The 25,508-nt window shown below is 46.9% G+C and overlaps 6 protein-coding genes across 11 annotated transcripts; 4 read left to right on the top strand and 2 right to left on the bottom strand.

Moving 5' to 3' along the window:
- Nucleotides 1-841: 841 nt before the first annotated feature.
- Nucleotides 842-2,218, top strand: BDBG_07024 (uncharacterized protein; the record flags this gene model as incomplete). Its single annotated transcript, XM_031722906.1, has 6 exons — nucleotides 842-1,028; nucleotides 1,109-1,135; nucleotides 1,248-1,333; nucleotides 1,426-1,503; nucleotides 1,531-1,681; nucleotides 1,950-2,218. 6 exons carry the CDS (start codon nucleotides 842-844, stop codon nucleotides 2,216-2,218), a joined length of 798 nt encoding a protein of 265 aa, XP_031579929.1.
- A 926-nt stretch (nucleotides 2,219-3,144) lies between these two features.
- On the top strand, nucleotides 3,145-6,551 carry BDBG_07023. 2 transcript variants are annotated; one of them, XM_031722905.1, is made up of 4 exons: nucleotides 3,145-3,920; nucleotides 4,165-6,103; nucleotides 6,178-6,433; nucleotides 6,528-6,551. In XM_031722905.1, the coding sequence occupies exons 1-2, from the start codon at nucleotides 3,665-3,667 to the stop codon at nucleotides 5,544-5,546; spliced, it is 1,638 nt and encodes a 545-aa protein (XP_031579928.1). In that variant the 5' UTR covers nucleotides 3,145-3,664; the 3' UTR covers nucleotides 5,547-6,103; nucleotides 6,178-6,433; nucleotides 6,528-6,551. The 2 variants fall into 2 exon arrangements, with proteins under 2 accessions (XP_031579928.1, XP_002622512.1); XM_002622466.2 differs by having other exon boundaries at nucleotides 4,165-6,433.
- BDBG_07022 (uncharacterized protein) lies at nucleotides 6,469-8,356 on the top strand. The gene is made up of 3 exons (XM_031722904.1): nucleotides 6,469-7,729; nucleotides 7,836-7,918; nucleotides 7,993-8,356. Exons 1-3 carry the CDS (start codon nucleotides 7,474-7,476, stop codon nucleotides 8,038-8,040), a joined length of 387 nt encoding a protein of 128 aa, XP_031579927.1. The 5' UTR covers nucleotides 6,469-7,473; the 3' UTR covers nucleotides 8,041-8,356.
- A 1,123-nt stretch (nucleotides 8,357-9,479) lies between these two features.
- On the bottom strand, nucleotides 9,480-11,870 carry BDBG_07021. 2 transcript variants are annotated; one of them, XM_031722903.1, is made up of 3 exons: nucleotides 11,706-11,870; nucleotides 11,044-11,506; nucleotides 9,480-10,875 (listed from the first exon to the last, which is right to left on the bottom strand). In XM_031722903.1, the coding sequence occupies exons 2-3, from the start codon at nucleotides 11,431-11,433 to the stop codon at nucleotides 9,850-9,852; spliced, it is 1,416 nt and encodes a 471-aa protein (XP_031579926.1). In that variant the 5' UTR covers nucleotides 11,434-11,506; nucleotides 11,706-11,870; the 3' UTR covers nucleotides 9,480-9,849. The 2 variants fall into 2 exon arrangements, with proteins under 2 accessions (XP_031579926.1, XP_002622510.1); XM_002622464.2 differs by having other exon boundaries at nucleotides 11,044-11,731.
- Nucleotides 11,871-16,677: 4,807 nt separating this feature from the next.
- BDBG_07020 (DUF895 domain-containing protein) lies at nucleotides 16,678-20,396 on the top strand. 4 transcript variants are annotated; one of them, XM_002622463.2, is made up of 5 exons: nucleotides 16,678-16,944; nucleotides 17,800-18,480; nucleotides 18,598-19,220; nucleotides 19,381-19,476; nucleotides 19,582-20,396. In XM_002622463.2, the coding sequence occupies exons 2-5, from the start codon at nucleotides 17,896-17,898 to the stop codon at nucleotides 19,799-19,801; spliced, it is 1,524 nt and encodes a 507-aa protein (XP_002622509.1). In that variant the 5' UTR covers nucleotides 16,678-16,944; nucleotides 17,800-17,895; the 3' UTR covers nucleotides 19,802-20,396. The 4 variants fall into 4 exon arrangements, with proteins under 4 accessions (XP_002622509.1, XP_031579924.1, XP_031579923.1 ...); XM_031722901.1 differs by having other exon boundaries at nucleotides 16,754-17,490; nucleotides 18,598-20,396; XM_031722900.1 differs by lacking the exon at nucleotides 16,678-16,944 and having other exon boundaries at nucleotides 17,825-18,480; nucleotides 19,381-19,912.
- Nucleotides 20,397-20,964: 568 nt separating this feature from the next.
- BDBG_07019 (carboxypeptidase D) lies at nucleotides 20,965-23,791 on the bottom strand (the record flags this gene model as incomplete). Its single annotated transcript, XM_031722899.1, has 11 exons — nucleotides 20,965-21,221; nucleotides 21,355-21,751; nucleotides 21,883-21,941; nucleotides 22,040-22,193; nucleotides 22,318-22,368; nucleotides 22,456-22,572; nucleotides 22,633-22,648; nucleotides 22,729-22,855; nucleotides 22,918-23,034; nucleotides 23,263-23,367; nucleotides 23,440-23,791. The coding sequence occupies 11 exons, from the start codon at nucleotides 23,789-23,791 to the stop codon at nucleotides 20,965-20,967; spliced, it is 1,752 nt and encodes a 583-aa protein (XP_031579922.1).
- Between the last annotated feature and the right edge of the window lie 1,717 nt (nucleotides 23,792-25,508).

Raw genomic sequence — 25,508 nt, 5'->3', positions numbered from 1 at the left:
TATCTATATAGAATAGCTAGATACTGACTTCTTATCAAAGAAGTCAGTAATTCATTTTTCTTTTATTAAAAGATATATAAGAGTTACTACATTTCTTATACAATCTTCTTAGTATACTAAGTATCATATCTGTGATATCCTTGCAATAACCCTGTAGTCTACAAGCTTGCTATTCAAGCAAGATAGTCAAGCCCACTCATACAGCTTCTCAGCAACTATCCCTATGTGACGCCGCTGACTAGCCACCGCTTCGGTTCCGCCACGTTACATTATTACTGTATTGTGCGAGGTCGGGGTCATGATTATGTAATGAGGTCAAGTGGCGCACTTAGCGAGGTCAAGTTTTCTGTATACACGAGTTGAGATCCCGATCCCGCCTTGGCCTCTCTCCCAGTCGCTTCAATCCCTAAGGGCTGACAACATGATTCAAAAACAACAAAAAAGGACCAGACCACAGTTAAAATGTGATGGACTGCCTTCTGGCCAACCAAACTCCCGTTTGATCGACAGAAAATCCATATCCATGCTTCTATCAAAATAGTCCAAAAACTTTCCGCTACTAACGACCCCAAATCCACACCCCGTGAAATTCAGACGGGGAGATTTTTTTCCCCATATCCCTTTATCAACCCACCCCAGGTTTCAGCGCCCTACTGGAGTTTCGCAGCTGGATATATATAGTTATATCTACACAACTACCCTAGAAAGGGGGGATCCATCCCCGACGACCTCAGGCAGTCGTGTTTCACTCCTTTGTTATTCTGCCCCACCGTGGCTTACAAACTTCACTGCCAGGAAGCGTCTGTTCGGGTGGTTTGAAGCGTTGATAGAATACTTCAATATGGAGGGCCTTCCACCGCCGTCCAAGGCACCGCCATTCCCTATCGTGACAGCTGATCAGAGGTCAGTTCTGGGCGTAGCAACTGCGTACAGTATCATTCCAACGCTGGAAGTTTCTCTGCGCATACTTGCTCGAAACGTTGCGAGGAGATCGCTCGAAGCAATTGACTATTGTATCATTGCCGCATGTGTGAATCTAGGGTCTGATTATTTGTCCTGATAGCTGTCATCATATATCCTCCGCTAACTCTATGGCAGATATTTGCAGTGGCGTTGGAATCCGTCAGTATCACAGGTAGGTGTGCCCAGACCCACCGCCCCTACAGCACCCGTACATCCATACCTGATCTTTAACGTATCGGGCAGCAACTCGAGCAGTCACTTGCTGACCAACACGCACCGTATAGGCGTTATCCAAGGTGGAATTGGATGTGGACACACGATACAGGTCATCCAGGAATCCGGACCGGAACCCGCAATCAAGCTTCTGAAGGTAAATAATCCTTGGAGAAGCGTATCGTCTCCTGAAACACCATTCATATCGACAAGCACTAGAAGAATATTTAGCTAACACATCCGATCCAGCTTCTCATCCCTCTTCAATTCCTCTGGGTTCTCAGCCTAAGCTTCTGCAAAGTGTCTATCCTCCTGCTATACTCAAGGGTATTCCCTGTCGCTCCCGTTATCTAGATAGGAAGAGGAGCTATGGTATTCATCGCTGCATGGGCAATCGCGACCATTATTGCGGGCTGCACCATTTGCCGTCTCTTCGCGTACAATTGGGACCAGTCAATCCCTGGCGGGGAGTGCGGTGACCAGGTCCTCTCATTCACCATCACTGGTGTGTCTTCAACCTCGTCCCTGACGTGTTGGTTGCTGTGCCTCCCCTTACCGTACCTGGCTAAACTGCAGATGCAGCTGTACAAAAAAGTGATCCTGATTGGCGTATTCAGCATTGGTCTTCTGTATGCCTTCCCGCCCCTCCCCCCCTCGATATTTTTTTGGCCTCTCGGTCTACCCAACTGAATCAAAATATATATATTTCCCTCCTCCCCCCCCCCCCCCCACCCCTCCCCCCTTGTTACTAACCACTCGATTAAATCCCACAGAACCTACGTCGTCAGTACCGTCCGCATACACACCCTCTCCTCCATGGATTTCAAAGACATCACCGTCTCAATTCCCCCAGCAAAACATTTTCTCCGGCCTCGAACCCAGCGTAGCCGTAACCCTATCCTGCATTCCGCTCCTACGGCCCCTACTAAACCGCTCCAAGTACGGCTCTGATGGCACACCCGGGTATCCTGCCATCAAACACCACCGGCGCGTCGAAAAGCAGCGGACCCAGCGGTGGCCGTGGCTTCGAGCAGTTGAATGACGACAGCTTGCAGAATCAGCTGAGGCCGGTTGCTGGCAAGCATTTCGCGGCGGTGAGTACAGCGAAGAAGCCCGCGTCTAGTCGGCTTGACAGGAGCGATTTGGAGAGTAGCGAGGCGGTCGGTATTACCGTTCAAGAACATTGGCATGTGGGCACTGAGAGATGTTGAGGTTTGTTGGGGGTTTGGGTTGGGTTGGGTTGTGTGTTTTAGCAAGTCAAAAACAAAACGATCATAAGATATAGAAAAAGGGTGCAACAGGATAGATATGATTATGAATTACCCCATTCTCCGATGTCCTCTTATGGGTGGGATTGTATTGGACGCAGCATTTACTTCTTTTTGTATTCTCAGTTTGAAATGATTAGAACGGCTTTTTCTATCTAACCTTTCTTCGTCCATGCGTATTTTTAATATGTATGATATAACTATTTACTATGTACGGGTTGCGCTTTTCTCCTCAGATCCAAGGACCCTTTCTACTTTCTAACCCACAGACCATCCCACTGTTTGGGGTTCTCCGGCTGGTTTAATCCACAGTATCGTATCGCAACTCAGCTGCAATGCATAATAAAACGGCACGCGGATATGATATCGCCCATTGGAGTTGGACAGTGCAGTGAGTAGCAGTTCTCCCTCTGACCGCTTCATCTGTCTAATAATTCCCCCCTTGCGGCGTCCTCTTCTGGAGTCTCTTGAGCTGGTTCCTGGTTGGTGCCATCGATGTCATCGCGCAGGGGCAAGCGGCATATGGCGGACTGAGAGGAGACCGTCCTTGCCAGTTAGGGCTTAGGGTTACTTGGCGCCGAGACGGGAAAACTGCTGAGTCATCCAGCTAGCCCTAATTTCCCGATTCGCCATTGGCTCGCTGCGTATAGCCTCGGACTGACTTCGACGGCAAGAAACCAAAAAAAGAGAACAAAAACCATTTCATGATGTCAGTCAACTTGAATTCTATCCGAAGCAAGGGAAATCGCCGGAACTTCGAAAAAGAATGGGGGGAAATTTTATGTATTTTACCTTTGCCGCCTTTATATATAAATGCTCAGCCGCCACCCTCCCAATTATTTTCCTGTCAGGAGAAAAGAGGAAGACGTCTTCCCTTTCTTTCATGTTGTCATAGATGAACAACTCGACTTCAGCTTTCTCTTATGTATCTATCAAAGATCAATAGACCCTAGACTACGTCTCTACCCGGCATTAACATCAACCAAGTAAAGCCAAGCAAGAATCGCAATACGCCTCTCCTTGCCTCTCTCTCTTCAACTGTTCTGATTCTCCACTGTTGAGCATTGAACTCATTCAACAAGCCCGCCCTCGTCTACGGATCTCGAAAACCTGTTCAACACGAGTCCAATTAATAATAGAATAAACGCCGAATTGGAAAACTAGACCCAACGGTAAAAAAGAAAGAAAGAAAGAAAGAAAGAAGAAAGAAAGAAAACAAAATGGCAACCACAGTTACAGATTCTATTTCCGCAGCTGATGTCGATAGCTACGACTATGTCATCGTCGGCGGAGGAACAGCTGGCTGTGTCATCGCCAGCAGGCTGGCGGAATACCTCCCTCGAATGAGGATCCTCGTTATCGAGGCTGGTCCCAGCGACTACCAGGACGACAGAATCCTCCTGCTCAAGGACTGGCTCAGCTTGCTCGGCGACCAGGAGTTTGATTACGACTATGGAACTGTAGAACAACCGATGGGTAAGTTCTATTTCTGGCCCCCGCTGCTGCTGCTACGCAGTCCAGCGATTTTGCCCGCATTTACACCCCCAGATTCAGATTGCGATCAAGATTATGTCTTGAAGAACCCCTTTTTCTTACCCCCCCTTCCCCTGTATTTGGTTTGTCCACTCCATTAGTGGCGCCCCCTCTCTTTTTCTCAACGAGTATTGTACAGTGCTTACATTGGTATTCCGCTTACCTTTTTCCGTTTCGTTTTCTGTAGGAAATAGCTATATCCGCCATTCCCGCGCCAAGGTGCTTGGTGGCTGCTCCAGCCATAATACCCTTATCTCGTTCCGGACTTTTGAGTATGATTGCAAGCTTTGGGAAAGTATGGGTTGCAAAGGCTGGAACTTCGAAACCTTCACTCGCCTTGCGGATAACCTGCGGAACACCATCCAGCCCGTCCATCTCCGGCACCGCAACCAACTTTGCAAGGATTGGGTAGAATCTTGCTCCACCGCTCTGGGTATCCCGGTGATCGAAGACTTCAACAAGGAAATTCGTGAAAAGGGCAAATTGACGGAGTGTGTCGGCTTCTTCTCCATCTCATACAACCCTGAGGATGGCCGCAGAAGCAGTGCGAGTGTTGCCTACATCCACCCCATCATCCGTGGAGACGAGAAACGTCCCAATTTGACCGTCTTGACGAACGCTTGGGTCTCGCGCGTCAACGTTAAGGGTGATACCGTAACAGGAGTCAACGTGACACTCAAATCTGGGGAAAAACTCACCGTCAATGCCAAACGGGAGACCATCCTCTGTGCCGGCTCAGTCGATACCCCACGCCTACTTCTAATATCCGGCATTGGCCCCAAGGAACAACTCGCCCCCCTGTCCATCCCCGTCGTCAAGGATATCCCAGGCGTCGGTGAAAACCTCCTCGACCACCCAGAAACAATCATCATCTGGGAACTCAACCAACCCGTACCCCCTAACCAAACCACCATGGACTCCGATGCAGGCATCTTCCTCCGCCGCGAGGCCCCCAACGCGGCCGGTTTCGACGGCGACGCCGCAGATGTAATGATGCACTGCTACCAAATCCCCTTCTGTGTCAACACCGCCCGACTCGGCTACGACGTCCCCATGAACGCCTTCTGCATGACCCCGAACATCCCTCGCCCCCGCTCCCGCGGCCGCCTCTACCTCACCTCCGCCGACCCAGCCGTGAAACCTGCCCTAGATTTCCGCTACTTCACCGACCCAGAAGGCTACGACGCCGCCACGATCGTCGCCGGCTTCAAAGCCGCCCGCAAAATCGCGCAGCAATCCCCCTTCAAAGATTGGATTAAGCGCGAAGTCGCGCCGGGGCCTGACCTCACGACCGACGAGGAGTTGAGCGAGTATGGACGACGGGCAGCGCATACCGTCTACCATCCGGCGGGCACGACGAAGATGGGCGATGTGGTGAATGATCCGTATGCGGTCGTTGATCCAGAATTGAAGGTTAGGGGATTGAGAAAGGTTCGTATTGCGGATGCGGGCGTGTTCCCTACTATGCCTACTGTTAACCCGATGGTAACGGTGTTGACGATTGCGGAGCGGGCGGCCGAACTTATTGCTGAGGAAGCCGGATGGAGAAGGGAGGCGCCTAAACTGTGATTATTTTTCATTTTATTTCTTTTTTACCTAATAAGTAATATATGTGTATTTTTGGCCATTTTTTTTGGTCATGTTTACCTCTTGATATCTACATCTGGGCACCATGATGTTTCATTTTCGGGTATCTGATCGGATCTGGTCTGGTCCTGGTGTGGGCGGATATTTCGCTTTTACTGATTTATCTATACTAACTTTTACAAAATTATGTGCTGGATACTCACATTATTTTGGGTTTACTGCCAGATAGGAAATTTAAAAGTGATAAAAGAAGTTTATTCGCTGGCTTCATTGATATATTATACGGTGATTTCGTTTTATTCTGTTGACACACCCCAACCTCAGGGGAATGAACCTGCGTCCCAGCCTTTCGATTACTGGATATTATCAGACATATATCGAGCAATAAAATCTGCTATCTGCTTACGACACTCCCAGAGAAAGGGGGCAGGGTAGCTCTGCTTTCACGGGTGGTTGGGCTGTTCTGTCCTACGTGAGGAACATGATTGTTTGCCCATCAGACCAGGGGCTGCCGAACACATCATTCGATTAACTAACTAGTTAGTTAGTTCACTTTGTTTTCTTCCCCTTCAATGCTCCTCACCTTCACGAAAGCTGATGGTGTCAAGTCAAGTCATAAACAAACTCCCTTTTCAACCACGCTTTTCCAACCAATTTAGCATCTCTTCCCGCATCTCTCCCTCGTCAGTGATGCTATGGCCTATTTAATTCTGACTTAGCCCTTAATTTCGTCCGTGAAACCATCCTCATCTACCTAGGTAATCTATAGACATGCTGTCAGACGTTTGGTTTCCACACCTGTCGGATATTGCCCGTCCAACCTCCCTCGCATGAACCTAGTGAACTCTTACCAAACCCCTAAACTTCAAGTAACGTTCCTTTTTTTTTCGCCAAATGAAGCTTCTTTTTTTAAAAAAAAAAATTGATAGGCAGGCAAGCAAGCAAAGCTAACACAAAATGCAGGTACATACAGAACCTGTGCAAAACACGCTATGCACAGCCAGCTCAATCGATAATACCACCGACCGGCACAGAGCCACAGTAACTCAAACTGGTTCGACTCAGTTTCCAAATTAACCACAATTATTGGTTCCTGCTGCTATCCTGAAACCAGTTGTTATTGTTATTATCGAACTCGATCTTGTGCTATCCATTCTACATTGCCTCTCTGTGTATCGCCCACCCTTCTCCTCCTCAAACAGCTCGGCGGGAACCTACAGTACTGGTAATGTACCTACCTGTGCACAGTACACAGCCGACACGGATGGTACAGTCAGTACCCCTGTGCACTTTGGGTATTTGCTTTGCTCCTATATCCTTATTCCCCATTCGGAAAGGGCTAGAAGAAGCCGGCGATCGAGATATCAATTATTTATTGTTTTTCGAATTGGGATTGACAATTTTGCACTACTCCAATTTTTGATTTCCATACAAGGCGTTTTTTGAACAAGGGAGGGCAGCGGCATGCATCGTTCTGTTTGTCTGCTCGAGATGATGGCTAGGTTGCACGCAACACGGCTCGTGGACACTTGACGGGAAAAGGGGGAGGTCTCAGGACGCTCTCTACCTCTACACGCACTCCTATCCAAGCAAGTTACGGCCATATGCTGTCAGGAGAAGCATCCATAGGGTGAGCGAGGGTGCGGAGAAATCTATATAAAGATGCTTCACCCGCCTCCCAAAACCTCGTTTCTTCTTCGTCTCCACCGCAAAGCAAAGCAAAAGCATCCTGTCCTTAACAGAACAAAAAAGAAAATATCCAAAAGATCTCACACTCTCATTATTCATTATCCTCATCACCTACAAATTTCCACTCCTTCAACCAACTTTATCCCTCCCTCCCAGTCTCGACAGGCCCCCCAAACAAACACAAAAAAATTCCACCGCAACCCCCAGCCAAACACTCAAGATGCAGCTCCAACTCTTCCTCTCCGCCTTCGCTTTCATCAGCACCGTGGTTAACGCCGTCGCGCTCCCACCCCACAGCGGTAGTGAAGTCGGCTCCCCACTGGCTGTCCGCTCGGGTGGCACGTCCGGCTGCAACTCCGTCCCCCAGTGCTGCCAGAGCCACAAGTCCAGCGACGACAAGACCGTCATCCAGGGCCTGAAGATCTTTGGTCTTGACAAGGAGGCGAAGAATGCGAAAGGTGGTGTTGCTACTCAATGTATGTTGTCTCTCTTAATTTCCCTTTTTTTCTCATTTCACAGGAGGGGGGCTCGGATACAGGCGGAAGAACCACTGACTGATGGGATGTTTCTGGTGAAAATTAGGCAAGCCGATAACGGGCGTCTTGAATCTCGACCTACTTAATGGCTGCAAGTCCAACGCCGTATGCTGCTCTGACAACAAGATGGTGAGCGTTTCCCTAGCACTATATGTTTGTATATATCCAAAACTAATCGAACACCCCCCCCCGGGGGGAACCAGAACGGCCTTATCTTCCTCGGATGCGTTCCCATCACGCTCAATGTATAGACGAGATCGCAACCCCCGCAGCCGGAAACAGGAAGCCCCAGGCTAGGAGAGACAGAGACGGAAGAAATTTCCATCACGCTGGATTCTTTTGTTTTCCCCTCTCTCTTTCCCCCGGCCTACGCCTTGCGCCTAGCGGCCCCGTTTTCCCATATGCGGACTCGATGTTGACGGACAATGGACCTGAATTGATTTGGTTATCTAGCTAACTCGACCTGGCCTTTTTTTGTTATTGAAATTTTTCACGAGATGCGAAGGGATAAACGTTTTTTGTGTGAGAAAGAGAGATCGTTTATATTTTTATATTGTTTTGTTGTTCTTTTTTTTTTTTTTTTAATTACGTTCCATTCGAGTGCGGCTGTCAAACGCCAACTTCATCCCTTCACACCCAACCACACCCCCTTCACCCTATTTTGTTCGTTAGCTTTTAATATCCGATGGGCCATCACTCGATGCCTTCGAACAAGGGGGCGTTGCTGTTAGGGCGGGGGACCACTTGGATGTTTGACAACTTTTTTTTTAAAAAAAAAAGAAAGAACTACTTAAGCTTTAGCTTTGCTATATTTTTATATTAGTTTATTTATAATTGTTACAGTTATTTAATTTTCGCCAAAAAAAAATATATCTGACTCTCTTTTCTTCTACTGAGGCTTCCTTTTCTGGCCGTCCAATGTACCATGTACCGTGCATAAGCGTGAATTAAAACGGAATCTGAACCCCGGATGATCTAGAGACGGGGGAACTGGGCAATACATAGGAAATATAAATATAATCAGGGGAGGCGGGTAGGATATAGAAAGTAGCTGCGAAATGAATGCTGATATCATCAGGCTTTGAGAAAGTAGGCCATGTGTTCGTGAGTAGAGAGCAACTTAGTAGGGGAGACTGTCCATGCATGCAACACAACACCCCACCAATGATGCTATCATGATATTTAACGGCCGAGTAGAGAAGAAGAAAGAAAGAAAGAAAAAAAAAAGAAGAAAAAAAAGGAGTTTCAAAGCCAGGAAATTCTTCACCATTCACCATTCCATGAATTAGAAATCAGGTGAATGCAAGTGTTGGAAGAATGCCATCATATATTATCTATATATATATATCAATACATCAAGCAGACAATTTGATTTACATAACAAGCATAATCAGCAAAAGTGTAATTGAAGTAAGAATCACAGAGTATATACACAGGCCGTGGAATTCCTGAGAGTATTTCTATTATTTTTTGTTTACTGCAGTTTTTATATCCGCGTGTTGGTGGGTTGAGCCTGGAAGGCATTCAAAATAAGGGGTAACATAATGAATAGCTTTGTAAGTCAAGATATTAAAAGAGTGGGTTTTCAAGTAAATCTGCTTTACTATACTCTGTAGATAAATATATATATATATATATATTTTGCTTCTCATGATAAAACACGCAATATAAACAAAAGGGGAAGTAAAAGGGGGTTCAAGGAAGGCAGAAAAAATGGTATTCAACTATATATGTAAAACGTACTGTACATGAATGAACTCGTTTTTATCTATAATATCTCTATCAAAAACTCTTTAGGGCACTTATTTTTCAATCTGTATATCAACTAATCATGGCAAAATATATATCTTCGCAGTGCAAAGAAGAAGAAAAGAAAAAAAAAAAGGGGGGGGGGGGAGAAAGATATCCCATGCGGATAGATCATGAAAGCAAACATAATGAAACAAGACAGAGCAGCAACTTCCCCGAGGAATATGCAGAGCCTGGTGGGAGGCTAACATCCAAAACCGCCCCCTCTCTCCCTCCCAGCTCTCCTCCTTTTCACCCCCTCGCATCCACATTCACACCTCCTCCCGCTCCCCATCCTTCTCCCGATCAAAAACCCTCACCCCAAACTTCCAAACCTGATCAACCGTCAACGACCCCTCCACATCCTCCCCCAAAACCACCAAATCCGCATCCGCCCCGGGCGTCAACACCCCCTTGACCCCATCCACCCCGAGCATGCGCGCCGGCGTCTCCGTCACCGCCCGCACCGCCTCCACCACCCCCGTGCCCGCCCACCTCCGAAAATTATTCACACACTCAATCAGCGTCGCCGAGGACCCCGCAATCTTCCCCTCCGCCGACCCTTCCAGCGTCAGCAGCGCGCCGCTCTTGACAATGCGCTCCCCGTTCGTCCACTCGTACACGCCGTCGGGCATGCCGCACAGCTTCATCGCGTCCGTCACCAGCACCATGCCCGCCGGGTGCGCGTGGTAGGCGATCTGGATGCTGGTCGGGTGCAGGTGGATGCCGTCGGCGATTAGGCCGTAGAAGGGGCGGGTGGCCTGCTGGGACTGCTTGCCCAGCAGGCCGAAGATGCCCGGGTGGCGGTGGTAGAAGGGCCGCATGGCGTTGAAGAGGTGGGTGATCATGGTTGCGCCGGCGGCGAGGGCGTCGAGGGCTTGTTCGTAGGTGGCGTCTGAGTGGCCGATGGAGAAGATTATGTTTTGGGCGGTGAGCGGGGGGATGAGGGAGTTCATGACGCCGACTTCGGGGGCGGCGGTGATCATTTTTATGTTTGGGCTTGGGTTGTTATTAGGATTATTGGTGGTGGCGATGGTGGTGGTGGTGGTTGAGACTGCGGAGGAGGCGGAGGCGGAGGCGGTTGTAGGGGTGGAGGCATCTTGGGGGATAAGGAGGTTTTCTTCGCCGTAGCAGTCTATTAAGTCCTGGAAGCCGTTGGTGGCGGCGAGGAGGACGCTGGAGGTGTGGATGCCATTTTTACCCGGGCTGAGGAAGGGCCCTTCGACGTGTGCGCCGAGAGATTCCGCTCCGTCCTCCGCGCGGCGGGATCCGCCAGAGGGGCCTAGGGATGGTAGGACCTGTGATTCATGATTTAGCTTCTGTTTCCCCCCCCCCCATTTATATAACATAGTAATCGTATAATATATAAATTCTCCCCCCCCCCCACCTCCTCTTTGCGTTTTAGCCTTGTTTTCGCCCATCCCATCCCATCCCACTACCATTTCCATTTCCATGTTTCAACATACCGTCTTATAAACCGCCGCCGCCTGACTCGTCACCGACGGCAAAAACGACGTAACCCCCATCCTCACCAGCGCCAGACACGCCTTCCTGAAACCCGCATCATACTTCTCCCTCGTCGCCTGCGGCACGGAGAAATCAAACCCCTTCGCGCCGTTGATCTGCACGTCGAGGAAGCCGGGGGCCAGGATGCGGCCGCCCAGGTCGACGGTCTGGTCCGGGCTGAGCTGGAACTCGTAGAAGGCCTGCTGGTCCTGGAGGATTTTGCCGGAGGCGGAATCGACCCAGAGATCCTGCTCGATGAGCTGGCCGTTGAGCGGGAGGCGGCAGTTTGTGAATTTAGTGATGCGCGGGGTTAGCGGGGAGCTGTCGGGGGTTTGGACTATGGAGGGCATGGTTGGGTTGGAGATGGGTTGTTTTTTTCTTTTTTTTTTTTTCTTTCTTTCTTTTTTCTTTCTTTTTCTTTTTCTGTAGGGTCAAGTCAGTTTGGCTCTTGATTGGGTTAGGATATATGTGTCTATCTATATCATGGAGGGGAGGATATTGGTTGATTTGATGAGTGGGTTTTGGTTAAATACACAGAAGAAACATTCTGGAAGTAAGTTATAGAAGGAATAAGGGGGGTGTGCATATAGAGAGAGAGAGAGAGAGAGAGAGAGAGACATACGATGTTGTTAATTATATTGTCTCCACGCCCACAGCCGTAAGTAGCAATATTCACTCTCACACTTATTAGTTACAGCTTCAATCGAAGACTAATAAATTTTATTTTATTTTATTTTATTATTGAATGGACAAAATGAAATAAAACGGCTGATCGCGGGCAGTGAAGCACCCCGAGCGGGAAAAGATGAACTATGACGGGGCGGAATTCAGGGGAAAAAAAAAAAAGGTTTATTAATTAACAAAGCCACAATAATTATTTATTAGTTACGAAGTTACGACAATTCATTCTTCCTTGTTCTATCTAATGGTTAGGTTATTAAGGGAAGAAAATAAAATAAAAAATAAAAGAAAATAAAAGAAAAAGAAAAAGATACCCTCGTGTTCTCCCCTTCCACTCACTCACTTCTTGCTCTGATACCGAAACTCTCTCCATCTACTACTACTACTACTACTTATTACCACTTACTATGTAACTATCTGGTGTGGGATCATCGTGGGTCACGGAGCGCAGCCGAGTTGCCCGAAGAGAAGAAGAAGAAGAAGAAGAAGAAGAAGAAGAAGGGAAGGGAGAACGAAACCAATAATCAGTAGAAAGGTGAGTGTGAGAGTGTACAGTACATGTACAGTCCAATGTAGCGATGCGATGCACTGGCGCGGCGATGTAGTTGTAACTAGTTGTAACTCCGTAGTGTGTCTTGCCCTTGTTCGGAGTTAGTTGGTGGTTCGTTAACTTATTATTTATTATTATTTTATTTTTCAACGGTCAAAAGGTCAAGCAAGGTCTTCCTTTCAACAGGGCAAACCAGCAAGAGAAGGTAAAATAATTTTTTCTATTCAATCAAATCTCCCTTTTCGCTTTTCTGATTCAACGATATTATTTATTTATTTGGAATGAATAGTTAACGATGATAACGATGACATCATCGCCCTAAATAAAGCTTCTCTCTGGCAAAACCTAATAAATAATACCGACGGTGACTGACACCGACACAGACACAAATAATGATACAGCTCCCGTACGTCCCGCTGTAACTTACGTCTGGTATCATAGATACGACAGGGACGGTCCCGTCATGACATTATAGTAAAATACGCCTCCTTTGATATCTTATTATTATCCGTATGGCTATGTATGGCTATGATCAAAGTGGATCCTTCAGCAGAGAATCCTCGCTGGAGATTTCTACTACTACTACGACGACGACGATGATGATGATGCGGCGATGGATGGATGGATGGATGGATGGATGGATGGATGGAAGGGAATATGGATGCACGGTCACTCTGATGCCCGCGAACTAACAGCGAACTAACAGCGGTCGGTGACACTCATGGCATGGGCATGGGCATGGCATGGCAACAGTGTAAGGGTCTAGAATTATTAGAATTATCATTAATATTGTTTTACCATTGCTGATGTTTATTATTGTTTGGTGGATCTATGATTTGATATCATTTGATTATTCAAGCTGACACCTGACACCTGACACCTGACACCTGACCTTGCTTTGAAATAAAAATGGGTGGTTTGCTTTGGTTTGCAATAGATGAGAAATAGTTATAGTAGGCGAAGGTGAAGTAAGAAAGTGATAGAAAGAGAAAGGGGGGGAGGAGGAGGAGAAGAGAGAGGTAAGAAAACAATGAGATGTAACCGCGACAGTAACCTGAAGTCATTTTTTTGATTCATTTATTTATTTTTATCCACATCAGATGTACAGAAGAGAGTACGGAGTACTCCGTAGTTAGTTGGTTAGTTGGTTAGTTGGTTAATTGGTTAATTGGTTTGATTAGGTTGACAACAGACAAAGAAGTAAAGCTCCTATTCCTATGAGAGAAGAAGCAAGCGAATAGCCATTGAAATAATAGTTCACAGCCAGCCAATGATTGAACAATCACTGATGCGCGATCCTGGGCGAAAATCATCGAGAATGGGGTAAAAATTATTTACTCTCTCTCTGTATACGGAGTAGAGAGAGTAGTACTCCGTAGAGAGAGAGAGAGAGAGAGAGAGAGAGAGAGAGAGAAAAGATCCGGGGAGGCAAAATAAGAATCCGACTCTTTTCCAACCGCGAGACATCATGTCACACACACACACACACACACCCCTTCAATGTTGCTCGTTGTTGTTGTTGTTGTTGAGCTCCAAGTGGCAACAAGAGAATGGGACGCAATTTTATTAAATAAACGAATAAACGAATAAACGAATACATGAATAAACACAACACATGTATGATATTGGCATGATATACAAAATACCACCCCACCACAACCACCACAACCACACCCGCACCCGCGCAACCCGCAAATATACAAGAATTTAAAATAATAATATAAACCCAAAGTTGAACGTAGCATGTAACCCCAGCATTGCTGCGGTGCGGTTCCTTTTAGTAGAAAAACTCTTCAGAAGCAACACAAGCAACAGGCCGGTGCAACGCTGCGGTGGAAGCTTGACACCACACCCAAGTTGACGGCTAACTAGGCTAGCTCGGCGCTTGCGGAGTTGTGGCTGGAGGCTAAAAGAATTAGCTTTGTAGCAGCTTGCGCCTGAAGGAAGGGAAGGGGGGCCTGCCCTGCCTGGACTGGACTGGGCCCGGGGGACTTGAGACGTTTGGGATTTTGAGGTTTGAGGTTTGAGATTTGAGATTTGGGATAATATTATATTATTATTACTCCGTATATATTTTATTAGCATGGAGAAGCAAGCTGCTTGGCTGGCTACTCTACTTGAGAGCTTTCGGTGAGCGGGTTTGATTTCTTTTTTTTTTCTTCTTTCCCCCCCCCTTTTTTTTTTGCTTTTGGTCGTTGAACGCTGCTGGGGGGGGTGTTTATTATTATCTTTCATTTCTTTCATTTCTTCTCTCTTCTTCTCTCGCTTTCCTTTCCTTAGGCGCGGTCTGGGGAAACAAGAAACAAGAAAGAGACAATAGAGCTGCAGTACCAAGGAACCATGCCTGCCGGGGTATGTCCTTACACAGGTCCCTTCGGTACGCGGGAGCTTACCCAAAGAAGGAAATTTTGGATCTCACCTGAGCAGTTGAACAGTGAGCAGGGAGCAGTCTTGGTCTTAGCTTTGTATTGTCGTAATAATAATAAGCAGGCTGAAGATATTCATTTCATGATCCTGATCCTGTCTAATAAGTAAGAATAATCAGAATAATCAGAATAATCAGAATAATCAGAATAATCAGAACAAGAATATAGAATATAGAATATAGAAAAAGAAACGAAATAGAAACAAAGCCGGTTCCCCCATAGTAGCTGCTATAATTAAAAAAGCGCCGTCATGCATGCCTGCCGTGTCTTCCTCCCTTGTTAAATTTAACATCGCAGCAAGCACTTGCATAGATCCTGATATGATAGATAGATTACTCCGTTAAGACGATAAGAATAGCGTGGAGCCAGCCAATAGAACAGAGCCCGGGGAGATTGTTAATTTCCGCCGCGATGTTTGCCCCGCCAATAGAAAGCCGAGTACGGAGGATCCCATACGGGACCACTCTCCACTCTCCACTCTCCACTCTCTACTCTCCACTCACCCTCCCCCCCCCCCGGAGTTGAGCACAGTACAAGTACAGGACAGGACAGGACAGGACAGGACAGGACAGGACAGGACAGTACATACAGGACAGTACAGTACAAGTACAAGTACAGTCTGTCCCATGGAAGGAAGGGGCTTCTATCACCTGCATGAACCTTGACATTTATACTTTACGATGATGATCATTCATTCTCTTGATGTTTTAGAGGAGTTGGTTGGTGGCTGGTTGGTCTTATTATTCATAATTTCTTTAACTATAAGGAAAATGCTTGATGATATTGAACTGATGACTTGGGGTAAGCGAGGCTAGTTATTAACATACACACTACTGTTCTCCGTACAGTAGTGTTCATCTCTTTTCTCCAGTTTTTGTGTCTTTTTTTAACCCCGAAGCTGGAGGGAGGGAAGCTAGTTAGTTATACCGTACATGGGCTAGCGGCAGGTGGAGATTGCTGACTCCTGAGTACCGGCTAGAGACTTCTTCCTTGAATACCATTCCCAACCAACCCCGTTGTTTGGCCCCATTGACTTTTCCCTCCCCCGCGCGCGCCACGAGGAATAAAAACCGTCATTTTAGCTAGTCCCCATACCTAATTAATATCTGTACAGATACATGTACATATACATACATACATACATACATACATACATACATACATGATACACTGCCTACATGTTTGGAGATTAATTAACACCAACAACCAACACCACCACCCCACACGACACGACAACGGGCTTCCTAGCTAGTAGTTGGTTATTAGTTAGTTAGCTTCGACGGGTTGCCGTTTGTTACTTCGGCCGTGTCCAGTCACAAGCGTGTGTTTTGTTGCTGCTCGAGAAAACTCTCTCTCCATCCCATCATCCATCCTTCTTTTTTGCGGTTGTCTTTTGTCATTATTTCTCCATTCTCCAGTCTCCAGTCTCCAGTCTCCAGTCTCCAGTAGAGTCTAGCTGCTCCCATCTCCAGCATTGTCAGCCACCAGCCAGTTCTCCAGTTTTTGGTCTCCAGTTTCCTCGTTGCTTGTCGCGTGCTAGCCTCCAGTCAAGTCCGAAGCATCCCCATCCATCCCTCTGCGACTCTGCTAAGACGCCCTTTACTACTGTCTCATCCGCCAGCCAACGCCAGCAACTGCGCCAACGCGCATCCACTGCGACCCTTGTGTGTGCCTATCTCTTGGCCCCTGTTGCTGCTGTTCTCCACGATCTTCCTGTTGCTCTCCGGTCTACTACTACCACCACCACTACGACTACTAGGACTACTAGAACTACTAGGACTACTACGACTACCCCGACTACCACCACCACTACTACTCCTTATCTCGGCTCATTCAACACATACATACACTCTCTTTCTCTTTCTTCCCCTTCTTCATGAACGTTATATCTGCGCCCTCCGACGCTCATCTTTAAACCTGGTTCTTTGCTCTCTCTCTCTCTCTCTCTCTCTGTCTCTCTATATCTGATCTATCTATCTCTCTCTCTCCATCCAACCAAAACTTCTCTCTCCCCCTCCACCTCCCCTCCCCCCTTCCCCCCCCCCCCCCCAAACGAAGCGGCTGTCAAAGCTTCCTGTGGAGATCTCCAATCGCGTGCTGCGTGTGCGATTTTTATCCATCGATTTATTTTCTTTTTCCCCCCCCCCATTACTTTTTTCTCTCCTTTTTCCATTGGGTTATTTTTAATCTTCGCGTGACTCTCGGTAGGTGGACTCTCCCAAGATTCATAGATAGCTATTCCGTTTTTTAGTACCGTGCTAGTACTGCTACTGTACCCGCCTTGCAATCCCTCCTCCTCCTCCTCGTCCGTCCTCGTTCTTTTTTCTTCTCTTCCCTGATCTTATTAAATAAATACCTGTTCATACCCCTCCCCCTCCCTTATACTCTCTCTCTCTCTCTTTTTTTTCTTTCTTTTTTTGTTTTTTCTTTCCTTCTCTTTGTGTGTTGTGTACCTGGATCTCTCGCGTGTTGTTGCTTGGATAACACAATCTCATCGCTGGCCCCTCTTGAGATTAACTGCGCTTCGTTGCTGCAGCTGGATTAATTACTCTCGTCGCCCAAGTCCCATTCTCTTCTTCTTCTTGCTCTTGTTCTTCTTATTCTGTCCTGCTCCTCACATCCCTGTCGCATTCACATCCACTCCTTTTTCTATTTATCATTGAATCGCGTGATTGAAATTGGGAACCTCTCCCCCATCTCCTGGGATTGCAGGCATCGATCGAAAAAAAAAAAAAAAAAAAGACATCAAGGTGTTTATTAACTTCCCGTGCTTACTTCCCCCTTGCCTTGCCTTGCGCGAATATTTATTGCTTTTACATTCAATTCGGTTATTTACTTGGCCCCTTCCAATCGTTTTTGGCGCGAGTTTGCCCTTCCCATCCGCCCCCCCCTCTATTGGTTGGTTGTACGCAAAAGGGGCCGATCTATACTTTTCCTGTTCTCTCTTACTCTCTTCTACTTGCTTGCTTGTTTCTTTTGTTTTCTTTCTTTTCCTCATTTTAAAAAAAGTGGGAACGTGGGAAGTTGTCAAGTCTATTACTAACAGTCGTCGATTACAGATTCTGCAGAGGGTTATTTATTATACCCTAATATAAAATCCCCCTCTGACACTTTAATTTTTTGTCGTTGCTCCGCTTCGACATATTCTCGCAACAATGTCTTCTCACGGTGAGAAGAACTCGGACCCGAATATCGAGAAGCCGGTCGACGAGGAAGCCATTCACGAGCAATCGCGTGCCGTCTCCGGGAAGCCATGGATGTACAAGCGCCCAAAAATCGGATCCTTCAAGTTCCCTTACTATGCGTCCCCTACTTCTCAGCTGCTCCTGGTCTCCTTTGTCTGCTTCTTGTGCCCGGGTATGTTTAACGCCCTGAACGGTCTGGGTGGAGGTGGTCAGCAAGATCCCCACGCCGTCAACATCGGAAACACCGCTCTCTACAGTACTTTCGCCGTCATCGGTTTCACTGCCGGTTCCATTGCCAATCGTGTTGGTCTCCGCTGGACTCTTCTCTTCGGTGGCTTTGGTTACTTCCTCTATGTCGGATCTATGTTGTCGTACAACCACAACAGGAACCTGGGCTTCCTTACCTTTGCCGGTGCCCTCTTGGGTGCTTGTGCTGGTTGTCTGTGGTGCGCCCAGGGTGCTGTCATGATGAGTTATCCCGATGAGAAATCCAAGGGTAAATTCATTTCTTGGTTCTGGATCATTTTCAACTTGGGTGGTGTCATTGGAGGCTTGGTAGGTTTTTGTGTTATTTTCTTTCTATGATACGCTGAAGGGTCTTGTTTTTTCCCCTTTCAGGGAAGAACGGACTATGTATTTTTTCGAGTTTGAGCTAATTATGGTAATGCACAGGTCCCCCTGGCCCAAACCATGAATGCCCCAGAAGGCAGAGCCGTCGGCGACGGAACCTACATCGCCTTCATGATTCTTATGTTCATCGGTTTCGTTCTTTGCTTCTTCCTGGTCGAATCCAAATACGTCCGCCGTGAGGACGGTTCGCAGGTCATTGTCATGAAGAACCCGTCCTGGTGGTCCGAAATCAAGGGTCTTGGCGAAGTCCTCGTATCCGACTGGTACATTGTCGCTCTCTTCCCTATGTTCATCGCCAGTAACTGGTTCTACGCCTACCACTTCAACAACGTCAACGGCGCCAAGTTCAATATCCGTACCCGTGCCCTGAACAGCTGCCTCTACTACCTTGCCCAGATGTTTGGTGCCTTTGCTTTTGGCTACATGTTGGATATGCCATCCCTGCGCCGCACTACTCGTGCTCGTCTCGGCCTGGTTGTCCTTTTCATTTTCACCATGGCCGTCTGGGGTGGTGGTTATGCCTGGCAACGCGAGTATACTCGTGCTGATACCGCCCTTGAAAATTTCCGCATCATTGATTTCAAGGACTCCGACTATGTTGGTGGAATGTTCATGTACATCCTCTATGGTGTTTACGATGCTGCCTACCAGACCTGCGTGTACTGGTGAGTTTTATTCCTTTCTTTCTTCTTTCTTTTGGCGTTATCTGCCCCCGTATTTGGTTTTTCTTTTCCCTGGCAATTGGGAATGAGAGAAAATGGAACGAGGATCAAAACAACGAGGTGAAACCAGTTGCTGATGTTTAATTTGTTCGAAATTTTCTAGGTTCATGGGTGCCCTTAGCAACAACAGCCGTAAACTTGCGAACTTCGCTGGTTTCTACAAGGGTCTCCAATCCGCCGGTGGTGCCGCTACCTGGCAGTAAGTTTCCAACCCGATCCAATAAAAGACTACTCACAGTGTCTTCTTCGTTCCCCCAAACACCCAACACAAAACCAAACTAACATCCCCTTCCCTTTTCAACAGAATCGACGACAACAAGGTCGAATTCATGACCATCTTCGCTATCAACTGGGGTCTTCTCTGCGGCAGTATTATCGTCGCCCTGCCCGTCATCCTGTACAAGATCAAAGACACCGTGGACCTCGAAGAGGATCTCAAGTTCTCCGACGAGACATTGGAGGAAGTCGCGCCAACTGCCTTGTTGGAGAACCGGGGCATGTCGACTGGGGCTGATGTTAAATAAATACTCTTTTTTTCACAACCATACCATGTCAAGAATGTGCGGCAAGGCGGGATGTGGTGTGAAGTGGAAAGCAAAGGGACTGGGATCCAGAGTCTTCCTTTGGATTTGACTCGTGTAATAAGGATGGGTGTTTGATTGATGGGTGGTGGGTGAGGGTTATGGGGGTTGGGAAACATGCAGAGCTGCACAGTGATCCACAATTGCAATGCAAGCCTGTGTGTGAACCTATCCTCCCTTCCCTCCTCTGGCCAATCCATCATTTCCAAACAGGGGCTGTCTGAGTAGTTGTTGGTGGCGGGAATTTGGGATAGTGATAGGACGGACTTCTTACATCTTACTTCTTCTTTCTTCTTTTTTTTTTTAATGAAATACCAAACTGACTTGAAATCACAGAAGTGTGTTTAAACTCAATCAACTCACTCTTTCTTTCTCTCTCAGACCTTCGTTCTTTTTTAATTCTTTTTTAAGTCTCTTCCTCTCTTTTCTTTTTGGTGTCTTGTTTGTGACTTTCCTTTGTATTTAAAACATATTCTCATCAAATCAAATCAAACTAGGAATATCAGTATATAAACAAGACAGACAGATCTCTTCTCAACTTTTTTTTTTTTTTTTTTTTTTTTTTTTCTCTCTTAAATATATGTATAAATTTCTTGTCTGCTTTTCTGATATCTTTTCTTCTATTCTATACGGAGTACTCCGTACCTCTAGTCAAATTGGCAGTCTCATGTAGAAGATTGTTATGTATTGTATTTTTTTTTTTTTTTTTTTTTTGGACCTGGCTTGACTTATTTCTTTAATCAGGCATTTTGCATGCTACTCTGGTGTTTGTTTGTGTTTTTAATGTAGCCCCTCCCCCCCCAAGTGCACATATTTTGCTTGCATATAAGATATATATATGCAGCTAGCTGTCTTATCATCAAAATTCAAAAAGTCCAACCTTGAACCTTCATGGAATGGGTACCTAGGTTAGTTGCTGTAATAATTAATAATAAAATAAATCAACCTACACAATAATGAGAAAAACTGGCCGCTAACACAATCCCCGCCTCCGCCTCCGCCTCCGCCTCCGCCCCGCCCCGCCCCGCCCCGTTCATCTCTAAGTGATGACCTGACCCCGCCGCCGGCCACCATAATCATTTATTTATCCCCCGGGCCACTCCCTCTTACACCAACAACCCCACAACAACAGCAATAACAACAACATGACTCCATACAACCCCAAAACTTTCCGCCGCGAGCGCATTTGCAGAACTGCTCACCTGCCCACCTCCATCCTTGGACGGCGGTGTATATTGTAGGTGCGTGGACTTCTCGCTGCCGGCTGTGCTGTATGTGGCGTCGATGCGCACCTGGCCTGTTGAGAGGTCCGTGCCGGTTAAGCTGCGGTTGAAGAGGTGGAGGGAGGCGAGGGGTTGGTAGTCTGGTTTGCCGGTTAGGGTTTTTTCTTTTTTCATTTTTTCTTTTGTGCACGGCGCTGGGCATTTAAAGATATATATATATAGTTATATATATATATATATAAAACTAGCGAAATAACCAAGCGAAATACTTACACGGCACCTTATGCCCCGCATCATACACCCTCGTAAACGAAAAATTCCCATACTCCCTCGTCGCGCCATACTCTTTATCCCCCACCATGAACGGCGCATAACCAGCCCTCCTGAACTGCTCTGCCCCCGAATACTCTACCTGCAAGGACACCGCCTCCCCGCCAAACCAGTTCGAGATGTAATCGGCGTCGCCGTAGATGAGCGCGACGCGGACGTGCGAATCCAGCAGCTCGGCAAGATAGTTGAGGAAGACGGGCTGGACCAAGTCGCCCGTGAGCATGAAGGCGGCGAAGATGTGCATGTTTTCTGCGCTGGTGTAGTTGAGGTTCACGCCTAGGGCGTTTTGGATGTGTGGTTGGTTTAGGTAGTTTATGAAATGGGTTGGAGGGGTGGGGTCCTGTATTTATGGTTTTAATGTTTGGATTTTTCTTTCTTTTTTCTTTCTTTCTTTCTTTCTTTTCCTTTTTATTCGGTTGCTGCAAGTATGTCAGGGGATAAAATAACTTTCCCGTCCTACGCTGCACTTACGTCGTGTGGATGGCGAATGTCATAGACGCCGCGGTCTGAAGAGGTATACCAGGGAGCCTCTGTGTATTGGTTGTTCATATTAGAGCAAGATTTGGAAAGAATATTCCTGGATATAAAATAGCTGATGGCGAACTAATGGCGAGAGAGAGATACTCACCAACAGTGCTTCGACATATAGACAGGGCATCAGCACAAGTGGCGTGGGCAATGATACCAGTCCTATTCATCTGCTTGCATGCAGATATGCTATCCGCGCATCCCCCCTCCCGGATCTGTGAGAATTTCATATAGTCCACTGTGCTTTGGTTAAGCTGGGCGGAGACTAGGAGTTAGAAAAATCTCAATCCGTATATAAGGCAAGAATAGGTGGGCAAAGTGTAGAACGGTGGTTTTTGGAATTTTTTCCCAACGCTGCACCGGGGTAGCATAACATACCGGCTTGATCCCGTAGGTGTTATTTACTGCAAATTCCGGGTAATATGGGAACTGCAGATATGTCGCCGTCAGTTTACTCTCCTCGAAGCAAAGCAGAAAATAAGTAAATATGGGGGTGTCCCCGATCTGTTAGCTGACCTGTATCTCAGCATCTACCAGCCCATTTATGATACCAAGGGTATTGAACTCGAGCTGGATGCCATCGGTAGTCCCGTTCGCAATCAGCTGATTTTGCTTGCGGAAGTACTTCAAAAACTACACCATGCTAAAGATTAGAACATGACGGAGGGTTGCTAGCGGATGGGCCTACTCAACAGAGGGGCCATAGTGTCTACAGCCAGGTTAGCATCTATGCGCCCAGAAGCGGAAAAAACAATAATAAATTAGCTAACAAGTAATTTGTGAACGTACCCCCCATAACTTTCAGTCCACAAGTTAAAACTTCGGGATTTGATCTTCGAATCAAGCTGCGGTATGGCACTGTAAAACCCTTGCAACACGTCCCAGACCATTACGGCGGCCTTGTCAGTGGTATCAACTGCCCAATGTGAGCATGATTGACACTATAGGTGATGAATGCACAGCTCATTATACACTTACTCATTGGATGACCACTGGCTTCTGCGAATCGGCCCTGCACACCAGCAACAGTCTCTGGTTCAATATCGCCCGTGATATTGTTCATCGATCCAAATTGGGTAGTTGCGTACGAAAATCCTATAGACATTGGCTAGTTGGTGAGCGCTGCGAACATGGAGAACACGCCTAATCATGACAAGAAAATTTCTGCAATATTGTCGCCATGTACGGTAGGCTTTTTGTATTTCCGTGTCATTATCATTTCTTTTCCACCCAAGAGCGCTTGGAATCCCTCTGATCCCCATATTAGGTGGCAGCGAGTGGGTAAATCTGCCAACGCCTCTGTAGGAAACGCAAGGAACGCACCGACTCCCAAGGGCTGTGAGAGAAATAGCATATTAGAAACCTCATTCCAGGCATACGGGTTTAGCCTTGTTTCAAGATCTTCTGTCACATTGCACGCGCCGAGTTCTGTAGTTATTTGGGTAAGCGTCAAATCTAATAATTCTCTAATTAGAACCGGGTTTCATTTTGGGCTCTAACCTTGAAATAGGCCGATCATTGAATCACTCCCAGGTCCACCGTTAAGAAACAGAGTGACAGGTGCATTGGCGGGATCATGTCTCGCTTCGAAGAACCAGAAGAACATGTGCGAGTGTTCATCGAGGTCAACATAGCCAGAGTAGGACTTGACTCCTGGAGTGGTTTCGCATACTCCATCGCTGCCCGGTTCCTTATATCTAATTTGCACGCCAGATGGAGACAATATTGTCTTCACCCCCTCAGGGTTTGCGGGGGTTTGTGGGTGAAGATTTTTGGCAGACACTGCTGCGTTTCCGAGTAAATTGAAGAATATCAACGCCTGGACAGCGGAACATATCTCGTATCTTCGCATTTTTGCCTCCACGGGAACAGGAGGAATTTACCGATATCCGGAGGACCATCTAGAAGGGAAGAGTTATTGGGATATGAAGCTTCATGTTCCCAGAAGCTTTTTATAATTATGGGCAAGAGAAATTTCATATCACACATCAGCGGGTAGGTGGGTAGCTGCCGCGGAGCCAACATCGAAACACGCTATCGCCACGATTACCCGTGTAACGCTCATCGCACGACGTGCCGCAAGTAGTAGGCGATGGCTATCATGCACGAGGGCAACGCCAAGGATGAAAAAGCGGTTCATATGAGACATCTAACTAGGTTAGTAGAAGTGACTGGGATAGATGGTCGGTGAAGACATTTATCCTAGAACGAAATAGAAGGACCGTCAATAACTTGAGCATAGGCCACTGGAGAAGGCGCTGAAATTCGGCATTTAGCATTGAATATTGTGATGTTGACGAAAGGTGACATCCCTTTTGGCCACCACACTTCATGGCCATATCGCGTTTTACGAGTATGCAGATTTCCTTATGCTTCTACCCTGCCTATTGAAAGTCCTGGCTTGGACTTCATATAAATCTGCAATGTTAGTATGGCTGTTAGTAGGGCGCATGCGTCGACTAACAAAAACAAGGATAGGGGGTTTTCAGAAATGGAATATGTCGGCCAAGGTATCACTGCTGGACTCTCTGCTGCTCAGAAAAGAATATCTGTACAACCATGTACATGTACATGTACCTCAGTAACCAGATGTAGACCATCTGGAGTAGCGCTTTTATTTTTCGATACGAGTATCAGTGTAAAATTGGCTGAGAATTGGAAGAGAAACACGTACCAAGCCTGTCGGACAAGGACGGTCCTTCACCGCTAAAATGAATCCAGAAATGTCAACATTGACCCACGTATATTAACGTGGAGACTTGCATCAGTCTTCAAAAAGGATAATTGGCCCCCACGCTGCCTAGCCGTCTTGTTCCACGAAAATAGGCCAGTATCCAGATGAGCGCAGGAACTCAATGTTGTGCGACGGATCAAGTTTCGACTATTGATTGGATCCACGGATCATCCGGTCATGCGGAGCAGCCAGCGCAGCCCATTTCAAGTTCAATCCTCGGGATATAAGAATGCACCTTTCCGGGCCTTTCTCACTGTAAAAGGGGAAGTGGATGCAGGTAAGTAGAACACGATAATTCAACAGCGACGTCGTTGACATCCGTTTCATCAATTCTCTGCTCTTTTGTCCTCATAATGTTCGATACCAGCTCGCCGTCCGTCTTTCGCCTCTTTATAGCAACAATCTGCCTCAGCACAAATATCACTTCTTGGCTGCTGTAACTTGAGCACTTGGATTATAGGCAATCCAACCCACAGGCGCAGAAACGCAATTAATTCCATTCAAAAGGGCAATAGGAAGCGCAAGCTAGACACCAGGCGTTGGCAGCTTGCTTGGTAGTCCTGAGGAGCGAAAAGCGCACGAAAGGGGCGTCTGTGGAACCAGCGCCAAAACGAACCCATAAGCGGTCGAAGGTGATGATATAACTACCTGTCCCAAGCTATTTGCAAATTTAATGAGAAGAAGTCTTGGACAAGAGCTTCTCAAAATAGAACACTCATGGGTATTCGAAAAATATGTAAAACCTTTGATCCGTTCCTATATATGTCAACGAAGTGTTCAGGTTAGACGGGGGAATGTAACGAGTTTAAAAACGTAAAAAGCCCTAATCTGTGCC

Source organism: Blastomyces gilchristii (genome assembly GCF_000003855.2).
Source record: "Blastomyces gilchristii SLH14081 genomic scaffold supercont1.17, whole genome shotgun sequence".
Classification (NCBI taxonomy): Eukaryota; Fungi; Ascomycota; class Eurotiomycetes; order Onygenales; family Ajellomycetaceae; genus Blastomyces; species Blastomyces gilchristii.
This window is presented reverse-complemented; position numbering and strand designations above follow the sequence as displayed.